The sequence below is a fragment of the Hippopotamus amphibius genome, chromosome 9 (assembly GCF_030028045.1).
Source record: "Hippopotamus amphibius kiboko isolate mHipAmp2 chromosome 9, mHipAmp2.hap2, whole genome shotgun sequence".
NCBI lineage: Eukaryota > Metazoa > Chordata > Mammalia > Artiodactyla > Hippopotamidae > Hippopotamus > Hippopotamus amphibius.
The window spans coordinates 42,097,671-42,117,573 of NC_080194.1; the positions used below are offsets into that span (position 1 = coordinate 42,097,671).

Genomic DNA, 19,903 nt, shown 5'->3' on the forward strand with positions numbered 1-19,903 from the left:
CAGAGCCATGGACTGACAGGCAAGAGGCTTGAGCTCCCAGCCCAGCCCTGTCACTGATTTGCTGGGTTATTCCCTGGGAGTCCCTGCCCTGCTCTGAGATTTAATCTGTTCTAACATCAAGGAAGTCGATTAGAAGAGCTCCAGGGGTCTCCCAGTTCTGGGCCTCAGAAAGCCTGCCCCTTACCCCTCTACCCCAGCCATTCCAGGTGAGATCAAAGGAAACAGTAAACACTGAGTTAGAGGCCCTGCAGGAATGGCTGGATGCAAGCTGGGCCAGAGGAAATGGCAATGGAGCCTGGGCCCACAGGCAGGGGTACCCTGGCCTTCCCTAGCCCCAGTGCATGTGGCCAGGTAGATTTGCCTTAAGTCCCTTTAGTACCCTCTCCCCAAAGCTCAAGAGAAGATGCTGGACTTCTCTAGCCACCCCCCCTCCAGCCCCCACCCCAAGAAATAGGGAATAGACATGGGGAAAAAAATCAGTCCTGTGTCTTTATTAAAGAGAGTTAGAAAGAGACTAGATCTGGCAACCTAGGGTGAGGTCCTGGCCACAAAGGTGGGGTGGGCTCAGGCCCTGGGGATTCAAGGGCAGACTGATGGCCTGGGAGGGGCCAAGGATACCAGGTCCTCACAACAGCTGAGGAGGTACCCGAGGGTGAGCTTTCAGGCACTGGGGGAGGAGGGGGGTTCGGTGATCAGCTGGTTCCACAGGGGGTCCAGGATAGGTTGGGCTGGCCTGGAATCTCCCTGAGACCACCCTGCCCTGTCTGCCTAGATCATCCACTGGTCCTGATCCTGTTCGTTGCCTTCCATGTCCACCTGGAGAGGAGGCTGGGTGTGGGTGGGGAGGGGCCTCAGCCACCCAGCCAGCCCCATTCCCAGATCCTGCCCCTGACTGGATCCAGGGTTTCTGTACCCCCTGCTTGCCAGTTCGGTCAGGGGTAGGGACCCAGGAGCAGAGGCCCGCCCCCATGCCCCTGCCTACCTCATTGACCTCTCCATCATCAGGTGACTCGTTGTAGTCATTCATCTCATCCATGTCCTGCATGTCCTCATCATCCTCTGAGTCCTCTTCGCTGTCCTCATCATCATCCTCATCTTCCTCTTCCTCATCATCGTAGTGCTGGTGAGGCAGGGAAGAGCCTGTAGGTTCTACAGGTCTGCCTGGGCAAGTTCAAGGACTGGCCCACTTGAAGCCTCTATCTGGGGCCAACAAATGAGCTCCATTCCCCAGTCCTGTCCCACTTGAGTCTAGCAGGCTGGTACACATTCTGCGGGACCTTAGTGCTAAGCCCAGTGCCCAACCCCTCTACCTCCTCTTTCTGGCCTCCACCCAGAGCAGAGGACCACAACTGCTCTGGAGTCAGAGACCAGACCTTCAGAATTAGAGCACAGCCTTAGTCCACCTGCGCCCCATTTAGGCCCCACCTGCTGAAACCACTCACCTCTGAGGCCGGCTTGCCAATAGGTACCAGGTTGTTGTCCTTCTCTGCAATGCTCTGGAGCTGTGGCCAAAGGGGGAGGGGAGCAAGGCCAGGGCCCAAGCAGGGCAGTCACGGGCATGGCTCTCACCTGCCCTGCCCCCAAGAAGACCCCCAAGTGTGGAGGAGAGGCTTCCTTCCAACTCTCAGGAAGATTCAATCCCTTTCTCTCCTGTCTTCTGCCACTTACTTATGAACTTGATCCAACTATGTAAACTGTCTGGTCCTTGGATTCCTCATAAGATTATGGTGAGGATGAAGTGAGACTATCAGCCTAGAACATGACATCCGCTACATCCTCAATAAACAGTCAAAAATATTATTTCCTATGTTTTAGGGAAAAGAGCCTGGGCTCCAATCTGGCCTAGAGGTCCCATGGTCTCCCAGCAAATTACATGAGAACCTAGGCCCCCAGCTCAGGGGGCCTAGGTTCTCATGTAAGCTCCCCCATGGCTGGGTCAAGGCCAGTGAAGGGGGGTGGGGGAGGAGGCAGGCGGGGGCACAGGGCGCCTGACTGAAGCTCCACCACTGTGCTATGTCCTCACTCACCCAGGCCTGATGCTGCTGTTCTTGCTGCTGCAGCTCTGTCTCCTCAACACAGGGTCGATCCAGATTAAACCACAGTGTCTCAGTCACACGGGGGAAGAGTGAGGGGAACAAGGTGGACATGGCTCCTAGACTGAGGGAAAGGATCAGGTGAATCCAGCTCTCAGATGTGTTTGGTTTTGCTTTTGATTTGGTTACATTTTGATTTGGGGACTGGATGGAGTGGAAGGTAGTGGGGAAGCACCCCTTCCCTGTGGGAATCTGACAGACCTGGGTTTGAGTCCTGGCTCCACCATTTACTAGCTGTTTGACCTTGGCCAAGTCACTTAACCTCTCTAAGCCTTAGTTTTCTCATCTGTAAAATGGGGACAATAACAGTTACACCACCCTCACAATTATTCTTATAAGTACTTTATTTTATGGATAAGTAAAGCTGTTTGTATGCTGTTCAAGGAGGGAAAAGAATGGAAGCCAAGTGTAGAGAGAGGAAACCAGAATGCAGGCTGCCATCACAAAATGATACAAAATTAAAGACAGCAGGACTCTCCTGAAGCTATCTCTACCACCTCCAAACACTGAGACCTACTTTCTGCTCCTCTATGCTGCCCGGCACCACACCCACCCAATGTCAGAAAGTTTGGACACTAACCAACTCTATAATGAACCACAGCCAAACTGGGGGGCAGGGAGGGGAGATGTTACCACGTGCAAGTATGGCTCAGTAAGACATTCTAAAGGTATGAATAAATGGATAAATAAGTAGATGAAAGATTGAATGGATGAACTAACGTGAGTGAGAGAACAAGTAAGTTCAGCTCCGGTTAAGCAGCTGAGGGAGCTGAAAAGCAAGATCCCAGAGAATCTGAATTAAAACCTTTCAGCTCACAGGAAAACTGAGGCCCAGCGACAGGCAACGACTGGCTCTAGGTCACGTGGTGAGCTGGGCATAGAATTTCTCGGCACAGAGATCCAAGCCGGGCGCTAGAGATGAGCAGGAGAAAAGGATCTACGTCTAATTCTGCTCGTCCCTAACTTAATTGACCAATCCGGGGCCAGCCGCTGCCCTTACGTGGACCTCAGCTTCCCGACGCGTTTAACAGGTACAGCAGCACCCACCCTCACGTCCCATAGTACTGAAGGGCCAGAGAGCGCGGCTCCGAAAGCCCAGACCCTCACCCCCTAAGCCACCGCCCATTCTCTGCTTATTATGATAATGACCGTGGAGTTGACCAACAGGAAGAAGGCAGGGGCGGGATTCAGGCAGGCATCTGCCCTTATAGGGTTGCTAATCACGAAAGGAGCGGGGCCTAGGTAAGGCCAATTAACTGGAAGAAATGCTGGGTGACAGGAAGTGACACCAATGAGTGACGGATCTTGTGTGACGGGGTGGGGCTTAGTCTCTACGAAGCGGCCAATAAGCTGGAGCTCCTTAATGTTACAGTGTGGACAGGCAGCTCTTGAGGATGAGGGTCAGGGAGATGGGGTTTCTGTGGGGGAGAGAGGAAAGAAGACGCAAGGAGACAGCAGCCGCAGCCTGGCTTCTGTACTTACCGCGCCGGGAGGCGGTAGCCGGCGGCGACCCGGAAGCACTTCTCGCTGCCTGAGCGGAAGAACCCACCAGAACCCGGGACACGCCAAACGCATGCGTCTTTGGTCTTCTTTTGTTTCCCGCTCCCGCCCACCAGACGGGAAGTGACGTTTCACACATTAGTCACGTGTTGGGTGGAAATTTGGCGCGCCTGCCCTATTGGCCCCGCCTTGTGTCTCAGCCAATCGGCCTCTCCAGCCTGGCCCCGCCCCAACGGCCCCATTTAGTCCCTCCTCTCCGTCCCCAGGCAGTATTGGCTTGCCAGTCTCAGCTGAATGATGGCTGGCGGCAGCCAGTGTTAGCACTTGGACCGTTTGTCCTGCTGAGTCCCAGGAAAATTAGTCTACTTCTACCCCAGTGTTGCTACCCCATTGTTGCTTGGTGATTTTATGCCTCCTCCCTCCTGTCCGTCCTCTCTCCCTCTCAGTTTCCCATTTGGGCGCATAGGTTCATTTATGTATGCCTTTGACACAAATATTTGAGTCCATATTCCGGGCCCTGCTAGAAGCTGCGGCTAAATCTAGGAACAGGGTCCCTGCCTGCAAAGACCTCACAGTCCAGTGCGCAAGCCAGACTGTAGACCTGCAGTGGACTCACTGGTCTCTCTCTATTATTTTTAAAGATTTATTATTTATTTTATTTTATTTTTGGCTGCTGTTGAGCCTTTTGTTGTTGTGCCCAGGCTTCCTCTAGTTGAGGGCGGGGAGGGATACTCTTCTTTGAGGTGTGTGGGCTTCCCATTGTAGTCGCTTCTCTTGTTGCAGAGCACAGGCTCTAGTCTAGCAGGCTCAATAGCTGTGGTGCATGGGCTTAGCTGTTCCTCGGCATGTGGGATCTTCCTGGAGCAGGGATCCAACCCATGTCCCCCTGCATTGGTAGGCAAATTCTTAATGACTGTGCCACCAGGGAAATCCTACAAAGAACCTTTAAAACTCAACAAGAAGAAGATGAACAGGGACTTCCCTGGTTGATTCTTAACCAGGGAAGAATCACCACACCACCAGGGAAGTCCTCACTGATGTCTTAAGATTGTCCTTTCTAGTTCTGCATTCCAGATTTTGTAAAGGCTTGAGTGATTACTAAATCTCAGGTGCAGTGTTCTGCTGCTGGGAAATTCAGCTGCCCTCTCCAGGCCTGGGCTGAATCCGTTTAGCTGTCAGCCTTGTCACATCTCTCCCACTCCTTTGCTGATGCCTCCATTCTACTAACCTCTGACTCAGCTTCCCTTTCAGAGATCCTTATGCCTTCTGGAAAGGGAAGTCCTTCAAACCCAACCCCCATTAAGTTCCATCACCCACCAGCCCCTTTCACGGCCAGCAATGATCCATAGTTCCACTCCTACTCTGACCAAATGTGTGACCTTTAACAAATCCATTTTCCATATCTGGACTCAGTTTCTTCAATCTGCATCATAATCTCTGCCCAGACTTCTTATCTTGGACTGATGTGAGGATTTGGTGAGATAACATATTTAAGAGGTAGTATACTGTGCATATTGACTGTCATTGTTGCCAAGCAGCTCTGGTTGTTATAAAGTTTTTTGCTAAAGAGTAAAATTTGCCCCTTGGAAATGTCCACCTTTTTCATTCATTCATTCAACCAATATCTACTGAGTACCTTACTATATGCCTGCCACTACTCTAAGTAAAGGATGTACAAATAGTGAACAAAACAGAACAAAAAGTACGTCATGAGGAGACTCATGGTGCTTCCCTTTTAATGAGAGAGATAGAATAAAGAAGATAGGTAAATAAAATATATAGTTTTAAGACTGCAGTAAATACTAAGGAGAAAAAAATAAATCAGAGAAGTGGGAATAAAACGTTGGTAGGAGAGATGTTTTATCTTAGTTATGGGGCCAAGGAAGATCTTACTGAGAAGGTGAATTTTGAGTAAAAGATCTGAAGAAAAAAAGAAGGGGAATGCTATTCTAGTATTTAGGGAAGAGCATCAAGAAAAGAGCAAGTGCAAAGGGACTAGAATGGCTGGAGCACAGTGTCCTATGGGGAGAATGGGAGATGAGGATGGAGAGAGGAGCCAGAGAGTACAGCTTCACAGATTATGATAAGGACTTTGGTTTTACTCCATGTTGAGGATCCCATGAAGGGTTATGAGCAGAGGATCCACACAATCTGATTTACAGAGCACAGGCTCTAGGCATGTGGGCTTCAGTAGTTGCAGCATATGGGCTCAATAGTTGTGGCTCATGGGCTCTAGAGCACGGGCTCAGTAGTTGTGGTGCATGGGCTTAGCTGCTCCTCAGCATGTGGGATCTTTCCGGACCAGGGGTCAAACCCGTGTCCCCTGCATTGGCAGGCAGATTCTTAACCACTGCACCACCTAGGAAGTCCCTAGCGTTTCTTACCTAAGTCCTCAGCTAGGTTTAACAAGCCATGGTGACTGGGGGTAGGGAAAAAGGAAGAGGGAGAAGTGGACATTTGGGATGATACCCTATGTTTGGTTCAAGCAACTGAGTCAGTGATGGTGCCATTTGCTTTACATTCATTATCCACGATTTATCCTTGCCAAGTGTTTGACTAGTTTTTTCTTTCATTTTAGGGATAATAAACTAACACTTTGATGGAGTTTCCTGGTGGTCCAGTGGTTAGGACTCTGTGCTTTCACTGCTGAGGGTGCGAGTTCAATCCCTAGTTGGGGAACTACAAGCTGCATGGCAAGGCCAAATACATAAATAAACTTAGACTCTGAGAGGTTAAAAATTTGCCTCATATTCCTTCATTTCTTCCACTGTTTGGTCAACATTTATTGAGTGCCAGCTGAGTGCTAGAAACTTTGATAGGCCCTGGGGACAGAGAGATGAAGCAGAAATGATCCCTATCCTAGAGAAAAATACAGTCTAGTGAGGACTAAGACAGTTATAGACAATTATAGAAGAGGGTAGTAAATATTAAAATCAGTGTATATAGAGAGTGTTATACAAGCGCAGAGGAAGGAGATATGAATGGGTTCTGGATAAACCGAGTTTAGACTTTGTTCGAGGGAAGGAAATATTTGAATGGGACTTAATGGATGAGTAGGAGTTTACCTAGTAGACAAGTAGGAGAAGGGGATGCACAAAAAGGCATAATGCATGCAAAGGCATGGAGTTAAAAGCAGATGATGTATTTGGAGAATAATGAGAATCCTTTTGAGCAGAACTAAGTGTCTGAGGATAGAGAGAGAGATGAGAAAGAATTTTAAGGGGACTTTGATGGGGTAGGGCTCTGGTGGCCCCGAGATAGAGTGGATGGGGTGAGAGCCAGGCATCCTGGGATTTATGTTGGCTCTACTGCTGACATTCTGGAGACTCCAGGCAGGTCTCTCTCCCTCCACCAGCTTTCATTTTCTCTAACATAATATCCCAACCATGTCTCCAGCTCTGGTGTGAGTTCCTGGAAGGCGCATCTGTGACCTGGCCCTTTCTGTCCTGAGATGTTACCTGCTCCTTCGTTGTGTTTTTGGTTTTTTTAAATTATTATTACTATTACTTTTATTGGCTGCGTTGTGTTTTTGTTCCTACGAGCGGGCTTTCTGTAGTTGTGGAGAGCTGGGGCTACTCTTCATTGCGGTGCGCCGGCTTCTTATTGCGGTAGTTTCTCTTGTTGCGGAGCATGGGTTCTAGGCGTGGGCTTCAGTAGTTGGGGCTCATGGACTCTAGAGTATAGGCTCAATAGTTGTGGTGCACGGGGCTTTGTTGCTCCGCAGCACGTGGGATCTTCCTGGGCCAGGGCTCGAACCCACGTCCCCTGCATTAGCAGGTGGAGTCTCAACCACTGGGCCACGAGGGAAGCCCCTTCTTCATTGTGTTTACACAAGCTAGGGCCTGGGCTGAAAGCAGAAGGCATGATGGGGATGGGTGTTTCCCAACAGTCAGAAATAAATCCAAAGCCTGTAGGCTGGAGAGCGAAGTCCATGGCTCTGTGCAGAGAATTCTCCAGGATCCATGAAGGTTCGGAGCTAAGTGATGTGAAGTCATGCTAGTGAGAGTTTCTTCCATGGTTCTTGAGGAGTATGGCTGGCCCTGGTAGGGAACAGAGGAAAATATCACAGTCACCAGCCTTTATGTATACTGAGGGATATTTGGTCTCCAAAGAGCATTTACATGTCATTTCCTCTTATTCTCACCCCAGTCCTGGAAGTCCTGCTCCCAGTTAGCAAATGAGGAATGTGAGGCTCTGGCAAGTGGAGTGGCTTGTTCGAGCTGAAGCTACAGCTCAAGAAGGTCAATCTTGCATTTGCTCCACAAAGCTTTCTTATGAGCCTGTCTGTGCTTGGTGATGGGGGACTCACAGAGAAGTCAGATCTGAGTCTTCATCCCCTGGAAGCCCCCAGTCTAGTTTGGGGGGCATAAAGCAAATCATTAGGCCCTTGAGGGCAGGTCTCTGATTCATCTCTGCTTCCTCAGCACACGACACAGTGCCTGGCACAGAGTAGCCATTGAAGAAATGTTTGTAAAATATGGGCTTTTTTTCCCCCTTCAATCTAATGGAAATGAATGCATTGGATGTGCGTACATGTGAAAGCTGCTACACTGGAGATAGATTCTGAGAAGAGCAGGGGCAGTAAGCAGAGAAGGGAAACGTGGGTGTGGAGGTGGGGGGATCCTCAGGAAGAGGAGACGTCGAAGAGGAGAAGTCAGGAAAGGACAGTCTAGACAAGAGGGGACAGCATGTGCAAAAGCACAGAGGCCTGAAAGAGTGTGGTGTGCTTGGGGCATGGCAATGCTTGTGGGCCTCCTTGTGGCCATCTTGGTGATGGACACCACGAGAGGAAACAGGATGAAAAAATAGTGCCCTTGTTACCGAGTCCAAGTGCATACTGCTCACTGCATGATAGGCCAATAAATCAATAAATGAGTTGTTGGGGTGAAGAATAGCGACTTTATTTGGAAAGCCAGCAGACTGAGAAGTTGGTGGACTCGTTTCCCAAAGAACCATCTTACCTGAGTTAGAATTCAGGCTTCTTTTATACTAAAAGGGGAGGGGATGTGGCTGGTTGTTGCAAACATCTTGGTTCAGGAATCCTTTATTCTTGCAGCTGTCCAAGGCCTGGTCACAATTCTCTTATAAGCCTCCAACAAGACAACTGTTATTTTCTGTTCTGCAACTTTTTATCTCTATGTGAATGGAATTACACCTTTTAAGGTCAGAGCCTTGAGAATGGGCGATCCTGTTTATTTCAGGCTATAGGCAATATTCTTTTACAAGAGGTGCAGAGCCAGCACAACTAAGCACAGGCAACAGCACAAAGGAATAGATTCAATATGGAGTCAGGTTTGTTATTCTCTGTTAAACCCTGTCCTCAAAGGATGACACTTGGAGGAGGTGAGGAGACATTGAGAAGGGTTTCCTTGGGCAGGAGAGACTTCAGCTGGACCTTGAATGATGCTTCAGGGTTAGAGAGTGAGAGAGGAGGAAAGAAGACACCTTCCTGGTGGGAGGGGACTCCCTGAGCAGGCACAGGGGTGTGTGGTGAATGAGGAGACTACCTGGCAGGAGAGCATGGCAGGGGTGTGGAGGAGATGCTTAAGGGAGTTGGAGAGCCCCACTGGGTGGGCTGGCTGAGGGAGTACACTTTTGCTTGGGGTATGATTCCTTCTACCTCAGGGTCACTGTAACAGAGCAAGTGGGCTCATTGCCTGCTGCACAATGGAAAGACCAAATACCAGGTAACAGTTGTTTGCAGAGAGAAAAGACTTTATTGCTACCAAACTAGGAGACAGGAGACAATGCTCAGATGTGTCTGCTCATTGCCTTTTGAGTTTGAGTGGGGTATTTATCTTGGAAGCAGGAAGGGGAGGGGACTTGGAAATGATTGGTGGAAAGTAAGTGTAATTTCAATGTAAGTTTCAGGAGTTTTCTGCTCAGGCAGACCTGACTGGTTTTCATGTCTCTTCATTGGTGGCATGTGCAAATTGTGTGTGTGTGTGTGGGGGGGGGTCCATATGTAACATGCGGTGGACTTTTCTTTTTTTCTTGGCCACGCCACTGTAGGGCTTGTGGGATTCTAGTTCCTTGATCAGGGATCAAACCTGAGGCCCCCTGCAGTGGAAACATGGAGTCCTAACCACTGGAACACCAGAGAATTCCCTATGTGGTGAATTTAAAGTTCACTATCAGTCATTGCAGTCCTTCAATGCACCTCCCATCCTGATGCTCAGTTGGAGAGACTTCAGCAAGTTGTATCCATATCAGTGGTTTCCCTGATACTCTGAAATAAACCAAAAGAAAAAAAAAACAAAACAAACAAACAAAAAACCACCACCACCAACAAATCTTGTGTTCTTGGTGTATCATTTTGTTTCTACTTTATGGGCCTTGTAATTTACAAGGCATGTTTCAACTCAACACCTCATTTATTTTCTGGTTAACAAACAGTCATTGGGGCCTCTCCTGGCCCTGACTTTGAGTTTAGGATGGATGCGTGAGTTAGAAGTGATCTTCTCTTGGATTCTCTTCCAAGTCCTTAGAAAGCTGGCCCCAGGAGGGGTGCTATAATACAGACTAAACCCGACTCCATGTTAGATCTGTTTCTTTTACTTTAACCTTTTATTCTATTGCTTCAAGTTAAGAATGTTGCCTATAGGGACTCCCTAGGTGGCGCAATGGCTAAGAACCTGCCTGCCAATGCAGGGGACGTGGGTTCGATCCCTGCTCCAGGAAGATCGTACATGCCGCAGAGCAGCCAAGCCCGTGTGCCACTAGAGCCTGTTGAGCCCGCTAGACTAGAGCCTGCAAGCCACAACTATTGAGCCTGTGTGCCATAACTACTGAAGCCTGCGCACCCATGCTCCACAACAAGAAAAGCCACCGTAATGAAAAGCCCGAGCACCACAATGAAGAGTAGCCCCTGCTCGCCACAACTACAGAAAGCCCATGTGCAGCAACAAAGGCCCAACACACCCAATAAATAAATAAATGAATGAATAAAAATAAATTTGTAAAAAAAAAAGAATGTTGCCTATAAATATACAATGAAGAAAAGACAGTCTCTTCAATAAATCATGCTGGGAAAACTGGATAGCTACTTGTAAAAGAACATTCTCTAATACTATACACAAAAATAGACTCAAAATGGATCAAACACCTAAATGTAAGGCTGGACACTATAAAACTCTTAGAGGAAAACATAGACAGGACACACTTTGACATAAATAGCAACAGTATCTTTTTTGATCCACCTCCTAGAGTAATAAAAATAAAAACAGAAATAAACAAATGGGACCTAATTAAACTTAAAAGCTTATGCACAGCAAAGGAAATCATAAACAAAACGAAAAGGCAACCCAAAGAATGGGAGAAAATATTTGCAAAGGAAGCAACCAGCAAGTAATTAATCTCTAAAATGTACAAACAGCTCATGCAGCTCTATGTCAAAAAGGCAAACAACCCACTTGAAAAATGGGCAGAAAGACACTGAAACTCACCAAAAAAGACACCCCACATCCAGAGATAAAGAAGCCGCAATGAGATGGTAGGAGGGGTGCAATCGCATTAAAATCAAATCCCATAAATGCTGGGTGGGTGACTCACAAACTGGAGAACACTTATACCACAGAAGTCCACCCACTAAAGTGAGGGTTCTGAGCCCCAATTCAGTCTTCCCAACCTGGGAGTCCAGCAACAGGAGGAGGAATCCCCAGAGAATCAGACTTTGAAAGCCAGCAGGATTTGATTGCAGGACCTCCACAGGACTGGAGGAAACAGAGACTCCACTCTTGGAGGGCACACAAAAAACTGTGCCCACCAGGACCCAGGGGAAGGAGCAGTGACCCCATAGCAGACTGAACCAGACCTACCCGCTGGTGTTGGAGGGTTGCCTGCAGAGGTGGAGGGCAGCTGTGGCTCACCGAGGAGACAGGGGCACTGGGGGCAGGGGTTCTGAGAAGTGCTCATTGCTGTGAGCCCTCCCAGAATCCCCCATTAGCCCCACCAAAGAGCCTGTAAGCTCCAGTGCTAGGTAGCCTCAGGCCAAACAATCAACAAGGTGGGAACACAACCCTACTCATTGGCAGACAAGCAGATTAAAGTCTTACTGAGCTGCACCCACACAGCTCCACCCACCATCAGTTCCTCCCATCAGGAAGCACACACGAGCCTCCTAGATAGCTTCCTCCACAAGAGGGCAGACAGCAGTATCAAGCAGTATCAGCAGTATTTCGTCTTGTAGAAATGAAAACCACAGCCACAGAAAGATAGAGAAAATGAAAAAGCAGAGGACTTTGTACCAGATGAAGGGACAGGATAAAAACCCAGAAAAACAACTAAATGAAGAGGAGATAGGCACCCTTCCAGAAAAAGAATTCAGAATTCTGGATTCAAAGATTGAAAAGTTTACCAAAGACCTAGAAGAATTAAAGAGCAAACAAACAGAGATATGCAACACAATAACTGAAATGACAAATACACTAGAAGGAACCAATAGCAGGTTAACGGAGGCAGAAGGGTGAATAAGTGACCTGGAAGACAGAATGGTGATAATCATTGATGTGGAAAAGAATAAAGACAAAAGAATGAAAAGAACTGAAGACAGCCTAAGAGACCTCTGGGACAATGTTAAACGCACCAACATTTGCATTATAGGGATCCCCGAAGGAGAAGAGAGAGAGAGGAAGGACCCAAGAAAATACTGGAAGAGATTATAGTTGAAAACTTCCCTAACATGGGAAAGGAAATAGCTACCCAAGTCCAGAAAGTGCAGAGAGTCCCAGGCAGGATAAATCCAAGGAGAAACACGCCAAGACATATAGTGGTCACACTGACAAAAATTAAAGACAGAGAAATGTTATTAAAAGCAACAAGGGAAAAATGACAAATAACATACAAGGGAACTCCCATAAGGTTAACAGCTGATTTTTCAGCAGAAACTCTGCAAGCCAGAAGGGAGTGGCATCATATATTTCAAGTGATGAAAGGGAAGAACCTACAACCTAGAATACTTTACCCAGTAAGAATCTCATTCAGATTTGACAGAGAAATCAAAAGCTTTACAGACAAGCAACAGCTAAGAGAATTCAGCACCACCAAACCAGCCCTACAACAAATGCTAAAGGAACTTCTCTAAGCGGGAAACAGAAGAGAAGAAAAGGACCTACAAAAAGAAAAACAAAACAATTAAGAAAATGGTAACAGGAACATACATATCAATAATTACCTTGAATGTAAATGGACTAAATGTACCAACCAAAAGACACAGACTGGCTGAATGGATACAAAAACAAGACCCATATATATGCTGCCTACAAGAGACCCACTTTAGACCTAGGGACACATACAGACGGAAAGTGAGGGGATGGAAAAAGATATTCCATGCAAATGGAAATCAAAAGAAAGCTGGAGTAGCAATACTGATATCAGATAAAATAGTCTTTAAAATAAAAAATGTTACAAGAGACAAGAAAGGACATTACATAAAGATCAAGGGATCCATCCAAGAAGAGGAGATAACAATTATAAATATATATGCACCCAATATAGGAGCACCTCAATACATAAGGCAAATGCTAACAACTACAAAAGAGGAAATGCATGGCAGAAATAGAGACACAGGTGTAGAGAACAAACATATGGACACCAAGTGGGGAAAGTGGGGAAGGTTGGGGGGGAAATGAATTGGGAGATTGGGATACCAAATTGTACACTCTAAATGTATGCTGTTTATTGTCTGTTAACTGTATCTCAATAAAAGTTCTAAAAAAAAAAAAGAAAAGAAAAAAAAAGAAAAATTGGCAGAAGATCTAAATAGACATTTCTCCAAAGAACACATACAGATGGCCAAAAAGTATATGAAAAGATGCTCAACATCACTAATTATCAGAGAAATGCAAATCAAAACTATGATGAGGTATCACTGCATACCAGTCAAAATGGTCATCATCAAGAAATCTCCAAAAAATAACACTGGAAAGGTGTGGAGAACAGGGAACCCTCCTACACTGTTAGTGGAAATGTAAATTGCTAAACCACTATGGAGAACAGTATGGAAGTTCCTTTAAAAACTAAAAATAGAACTACCATATGATCCAGCAATCCTACTCCTGGGCATATATCTGGAGAAAACCATAATCTGAAAAGATACATGCACCCCAATGTTCATAGCAGCACTATTTACAATAGCCAAGATGTGGAAGCAACCTAAATGTCCAATGACAGAGGAATGGATAAAGAAGATGTGGTACATATACACAATGGAATATTACTTAGCCATCAAAAATAGTGAAGTAATGCCATTTGCAGCAAATGGGTGGACCTAGAGGTGATCATACTAAGTGGAGTAAGTCAGGCAGAGAAAGACAAATATCATATGATATCACTCATATGTGGAATCTAATTTTAAAAATGATACAAATGGGAACTTCCTAGGTGGCACAGTGGTTAAGAATCCACCTGCCAATGCAGGGGACGTGGGTTTGAGCCCTGGTCTGGGAAGATCCCACATGCCACAGAGCAACTAAGCCCATGTGCCACAACTATGGAGCCTGTGTGCTGCAACTACTGAAACCCATGTGCCTAGAGCCCTTACTCCACAACAAGAGAAGCCACCTCAATGAGGAGCCCACATACCATAATGAAGAGTAGCCCCCACTCACCACAACTAGAGAAAGCCCGTGTGCAGCAACAAAGATGCAACACAGTAAATAAATAAAAATAAATAAATAAATAAATTTATTTATTTAAAAAAATGATACAAATGAACTTATTTACAAAACAGAAACAGACCTGCAGATATTGAAAATAAATTTATGGTTACCAAAGGAGAAACATGGCAGGGAGGGATAAATCAGGATCTTGGGACAAACCTACACACACTACTATATATAAGACAGATAACCAACAAGTACCTACTGTATAGCGCAGGGAACTCTATTCAATATTTTGTGATAACCTATTTGAGAAAAGAATCTAAAAAAGTGAATATATGTATATGTATAACTGAATCACTTACAGCAGAAACTAACACAACACTGTAAATCAACTATACTCCAATAAAGTAAAAATAATAAATAAAAGATAGGTGAGAATATATATAAAATCTAAAAACACAAAAACAAAAAAACCCCTTGTGGTCTAGTGGTTAGGACTTGGTAATTTCACTGCCAGGGCCTGGGTTCAATCCCTGGTCAGGGAACAAAGATCTTGCAAGCCACACAGTGTGGGAAAAAAAAACAAGCAGAAGAAGAAGAAAAAAACTTGAACTCATAGATAGAAAGAACAGATTGGTGGTAGTCAAGAGGCAGGGGGGAGGGGTGGGTTAAGTGAGTAAAAGTGGTCAAAAGGCACAAACTTCCACTTATAAACCAGTCATGAGAATGTAATGTACTTACAGCATTACATAGTGACTACAGTTAACAATACTGTATTGTATATTTGAAAGTTGCTTTAAAAAGTAGATCTTCATCACAAGAAAAAAAAAAAGTGTAACTGTTTGGCGATGAAAGTTGACTAGATTTATTGGGGTGATCATTTTGCAATACATACAAGTATTGAATCATTATGTTGTACACCTGGTACACATATAATGTTATATGTCAATTATAGCTCAATTAAACAAAAACAAAACAAAAAGAAATACAACAACAACAAAAAGAATGTTGCCTGTTGCCTGTAGCCTGCAATATAGAGGATAGCCCATTCTCAAGGCTCTGACCTTTAAGAGTGTAACACTTTTCCATTCATATAGAGATAAAAAGTTGCAGAACAGAGAATAACATTTGTCTTGTTGGAGGTTTACAGGAAAATCATGACCTGACCTATGTGGACAGATGCAAAAACAAAGAATTCCTATGCCAAGAAGTTTACAACAACCAACAACATCCCCCCCCCCCCCCCCCCCCGCCCGGCAACCTTGCCTTTAAAAATGCCTTGCTGAAAAACTTCAGGGAGTTCAGGGCTTTAGGGGGCATGAGCTACCCAATCTCCTTGCATGCCCCTGCAATAAAACTTTCTCTGCTCCCAAACTCCAACATTTCAGTATTGTTTGACCTCACTGTGCATTGGGCTCAGGAACTTGCATTTGGTAGCAATTTTAGCTAAGCCAGCCTAGGCGTCTATGCCCATGGCGGATAGATCCTGGCCAGAGGCAGCCCGTTCCCTGAATCCCCAGCGGCTGCCGGAGCTCATTTCCCTCCAGGGATCTTGGAAGGACTTTCCCCGACATGCATATAGGAACTTGCTCAGTAACAGTGCTCCAGCTAGGCCGCTACTTGTACGGTGGATTTGCATATATTTGCTTACTGTAGCTAAGGCTTCCTCACTCTGATCAAAGCAAAAACAAACAAAAAGTAGGAAGAGAAGCCCTCTGTACGGCAGACAAAGGCTGAGGGGACACAAACTTACACAAACATGCACATATAGTCACCATTGCACACTCCCAGCACACACAGGGTGCTAGCCAGAATAAAAGCCCCCCAGTGATGTCCACATCCTAGTCCCAGCACCTGTGAACATGTTATCTTACATCGCAAAAGGGACTTTGCAGATATGATTAAGTTTAAGGACCTTAAAATGGGGAGGGTAGCCCAGATTATCAAGTGGGCCCAATCTATTTGTACAGCTCCTTAAAGCTGGGGAATCTTTCCCAAGAGCTTTGGTCAGAAAACGAAACAAAACAATGTGAGAAAGGAAGCAAAGACAGGGAGATGCTACACAGCTAACTTTCAAGACAGAAGAAGGGACCATGAGCCAAGGAATGCAGGCGGCTCTAGAAGCTGGAAAAGGCAAGGGAACTAATCTTCAGTCTATAGCCTCCAGAAAGGAATGTAATAGGGAAGAACAAATCTGACTCCATATTGAATCTTTCTTTTATTTTAACCTTTGTATTCTATTGCTTTTGCTGTAAGTTAATCACTAAAAGAATATCACCTATAGCCTGAAATATACATGATAGCCCATTCTCAAGGCTCCGACCTTTAAAGTTACAACACTTAGAGATAAAAAGTTGTAGAACAGAAAATAACAGTTGTCTGTTGGAGGCTTATAGGAGCATTGTGACTAGGTCTTGGACAGCTACAAGAGCAAAGGACTCCTGAACCAAGAAGTCTGCAACAACCAGCCACATTCCCTCCTCTTTTAGTATAAAAGAAGCCTGGATTCTAACTCAGGTAAGATGGTTCTTTGGGAAATGAGTCCACCATCTTCTTGGACTGCTGACTTTCCAAATAAAGTCACTATTCCTTGCCCCAACAACTTGTCTCTCCATTTATTGGCCTGTCGTGCAGTGAGCAGTGTGAGCTTGAACTTGATAACAGAAAAACAGCCCTGCTGACACCTTGATGGTAACCCAGTGAGACCCAAGTTGGACTTTAACTTATAGAACTCTAAGATAATATATGTATGCTTTAAGCCACAAAATTTGTGGTAATTTGTTACGGCACCAATAGAAAACTAATACACAGGCAATGCCTATGTCCTCACGCCTAGATAGATACTGAATCACATTGTCACACACTTGGACAGACCTAGGCAGAGAGACCAGAGACGTCAGCAAGCTTTCAGCGGAGGTTGGGGAGCAATGAACGTTCAGGGGTGCTCTGTAGGGGTGGAGTGCAGGCTTAGGGCTGTTCCTTGTTGTGAGAAAGCACAGAGCCAAAAGCCCCTCCTGCTGACCAAATTCTCACAGCTTTGCCTTTGCTCCCTCAGTCCTTACATCACAGTTTTAACACGCTTTACACCAGTGTTTACCTTAAAAACTGTTGCAAACACAACAGGAATGAACCTTGAGGACATTATGCCAAGTGAAATAAGCCAGTCACAAAAGGACAAAGAGTGTATGATTCCACTTATTTGAGGTCCCTAGAGAAGTCAAATCCATAGAGACAGAAAATGGAATGGTGGTTGCAGGCATAATAGAGAACAAATCTGACTCTACATTAGATCTGTTTCCTTTACTTTGACCTTTGTATTCCTTTCTAAAAAAAAAATGTTTATTTATTTATTTAGGCTGTGTTGGGTCTTCGTTGCTGTGCGCAGGCTTTCCATAGTTGAGGAGAGTGGGGTTACTCTTTGTTGCGGTGCACAAGCTTCTCATTGTGGTGGCTTCTCTTGTTGCAGAGCATAGGCTCTAGGTGTGCGGGCTTCAGTAGTTGCAGAGCATGGGCTCACTAGTTGTGGCTTGCAGGCTCTAGAGTGCAGACTCAGTGGTTGTAACACACAAGCTTAGTTACCCCACAGCATTCGAGATCTTCCCGGACCAGGGATGGAACCGGTGTCCCCTGCATTGGCAGGTGGATTCTCAACCACTGTGCTACCAGGGAAGCCCTGACCTTTGTATTCTATTGCCCCACAGCATTCGAGATCTTCCCGGACCAGGGATGGAACCAGTGTCCCCTGCATTGGCAGGTGGATTCTCAACCACTGTGCTACCAGGGAAGCCCTGACCTTTGTATTCTATTGCCCCACAGCATTCGAGATCTTCCCGGACCAGGGATGGAACCGGTGTCCCCTGCATTGGCAGGTGGATTCTCAACCACTGTGCTACCAGGGAAGCCCTGACCTTTGTATTCTATTGCTTTTGCTTAAGAATGTTGCCTATGGGGGCGGGGGGGGAGGAATAAATTGGAGATTGGGATTGACATATACACACTTCTATATATAAAATAGATAACTAATAAGAACCTACTGTATAGCATAGGGAACTCTACTCAATACTCTGTAATGACCTATATAGGAAAAGAATCAAAAAAAGAGTGGATGTGTGTTTATGTATGACTGATTCACTTTGTTGTACAGCAGAAGCTAATACAATATTGTAAATCAACTATACTGCAATAAAAATTAATTTAAAAAAAGAATGTTGCCTATAGTCTGAAATATACAGGATAGCCCATTCTCAAGGCTCTGACCTTTAAAGGTATAATACTTTCCCCTTCATATAGAGATAAACAGTTGCAGAACAGAGAATAACATTTGTTTGTTGGAGGTTTACGGGAACATAATGACCTGACCTATGTGGACACATTCAGGAACAAAGGGTTCATAGTCTGTGGACGTCATGATTGTTCGCTAATGGATCTGAAGCACTGAACACAGTGGCCAGGCATCAGCTGATTTTCAATAAATATTTGCTGAATGAATGAATGAGAGACCAAAATATTTATATGGAAAACATTCAGTATATGTATTGTTCAGGGAAGGACAGAGGACTTGGATCTAGGATCTAAATCAATGATTCTTCATTGTGTACTCTGACCCTGGCCAAGACACTTTAACTGTGAACCTCAGTTTCTCTATGTGTAAAGCAGGGGCACTGTCAGCCCCTCAGGGTTCTTGTTAAGGTCAAATGAAATACACATGATAAGGGTCCAGTTACTGCCCCAGGGAACTGCACAGTGACCTGGAAGCCTTGACTGAAGCATAGAGGGAGCAAGGAGGCTTTGACTGAGAGAGCTGGACTAACAGGGCTCTAATCCAGTTCCAAGTCCACCATCAATCCCCAGGTGACCTTGGGTCTGTATTAATTTCTTATGGCTGCTATAACAAACTAACAAAAACTTTGTGGCTTAAAACAACATGGATGGGCTTCCTAGGTGGCTCAGTGGTTAAGAATCTGCCTGCCAATGCAGGGGACATGGGTTCGATCCCTGCTCCAGGAAGATCCCACATGCCATGGAGCAACTAAGTCTGTGTGCCACAACTGTTGAATCCATGTACTGCAACTACTGAAGCCCACGTGCCTAGAGCCCATGCTCCATAACAAGAAAAGCTACGGTAATGAGGAGCCCATGCACAATGAAGAGTAGCCCCCTGCTCACTGCAGCTAGAGAAAGCCTGTGTGCAGCAATGAAGACCCAACACAGCCAATAAATAAATAAATAAATTTATAAACAATAACAACAACAAACAACATGGATTTATTTTCTTACAGTTCTGGAGGTCAGAAGTCTGTTTCAACAGGACTGCATTCCTTCCGGAAGTTTCAGGAAAGATCCTTTCCTTGCCTTTTCCAGCCTCCAGAGACCACCTGCATGCCTGTGCTGGGGGCCACTTCCTCGTATCACTCCAACCTCTTACTTCCACCCTTATATCTTCTACTGCACCCGCTGATCTCCTGCCTTCCTGTTATAAGGATCCTCGTGATGATATAGGCCCGTCCAGATAATTCAGAATAATCTCCATATCTCAAGATCTGTACCTTAATCACATCTGCAAAGTCCCTTTTGCCATACAAAGTAACATTCACAGGTTCTGGGGATTAGGACATGGGCACCAGTACCATCCTTCTCTCACCTGGGCATCAATCTCTTTTTCCAGAAAATAATAGCCTCAGTCCTGACCTGCCCTCCCTGCAACCTCCC

The 19,903-nt window shown here is 45.6% G+C and overlaps 1 protein-coding gene and 1 long non-coding RNA gene across 11 annotated transcripts in view; both read right to left on the bottom strand.

The window, feature by feature from the left end:
• Positions 1-465: 465 nt before the first annotated feature.
• ANAPC15 (anaphase promoting complex subunit 15) lies at positions 466-3,700 on the bottom strand. 10 transcript variants are annotated; one of them, XM_057747545.1, is made up of 5 exons: positions 3,576-3,700; positions 2,028-2,157; positions 1,443-1,502; positions 983-1,120; positions 466-828 (listed from the first exon to the last, which is right to left on the bottom strand). In XM_057747545.1, exons 2-5 carry the CDS (start codon positions 2,145-2,147, stop codon positions 769-771), a joined length of 378 nt encoding a protein of 125 aa, XP_057603528.1. In that variant the 5' UTR covers positions 2,148-2,157; positions 3,576-3,700; the 3' UTR covers positions 466-768. The 10 variants fall into 10 exon arrangements, with proteins under 10 accessions (XP_057603528.1, XP_057603530.1, XP_057603534.1 ...); XM_057747547.1 differs by having other exon boundaries at positions 2,028-2,152; positions 3,576-3,693; XM_057747551.1 differs by having other exon boundaries at positions 466-816; positions 3,576-3,607.
• A 3,391-nt stretch (positions 3,701-7,091) lies between these two features.
• LOC130859947 (uncharacterized) overlaps positions 7,092-19,903 on the bottom strand; it is a 57,712-nt gene continuing 44,900 nt past the window's right edge. Inside the window, exon 3 of the long non-coding RNA XR_009055356.1 lies at positions 7,092-7,633. This is a non-coding gene — a long non-coding RNA (uncharacterized LOC130859947). The remainder of the gene's footprint in view (positions 7,634-19,903) is intronic.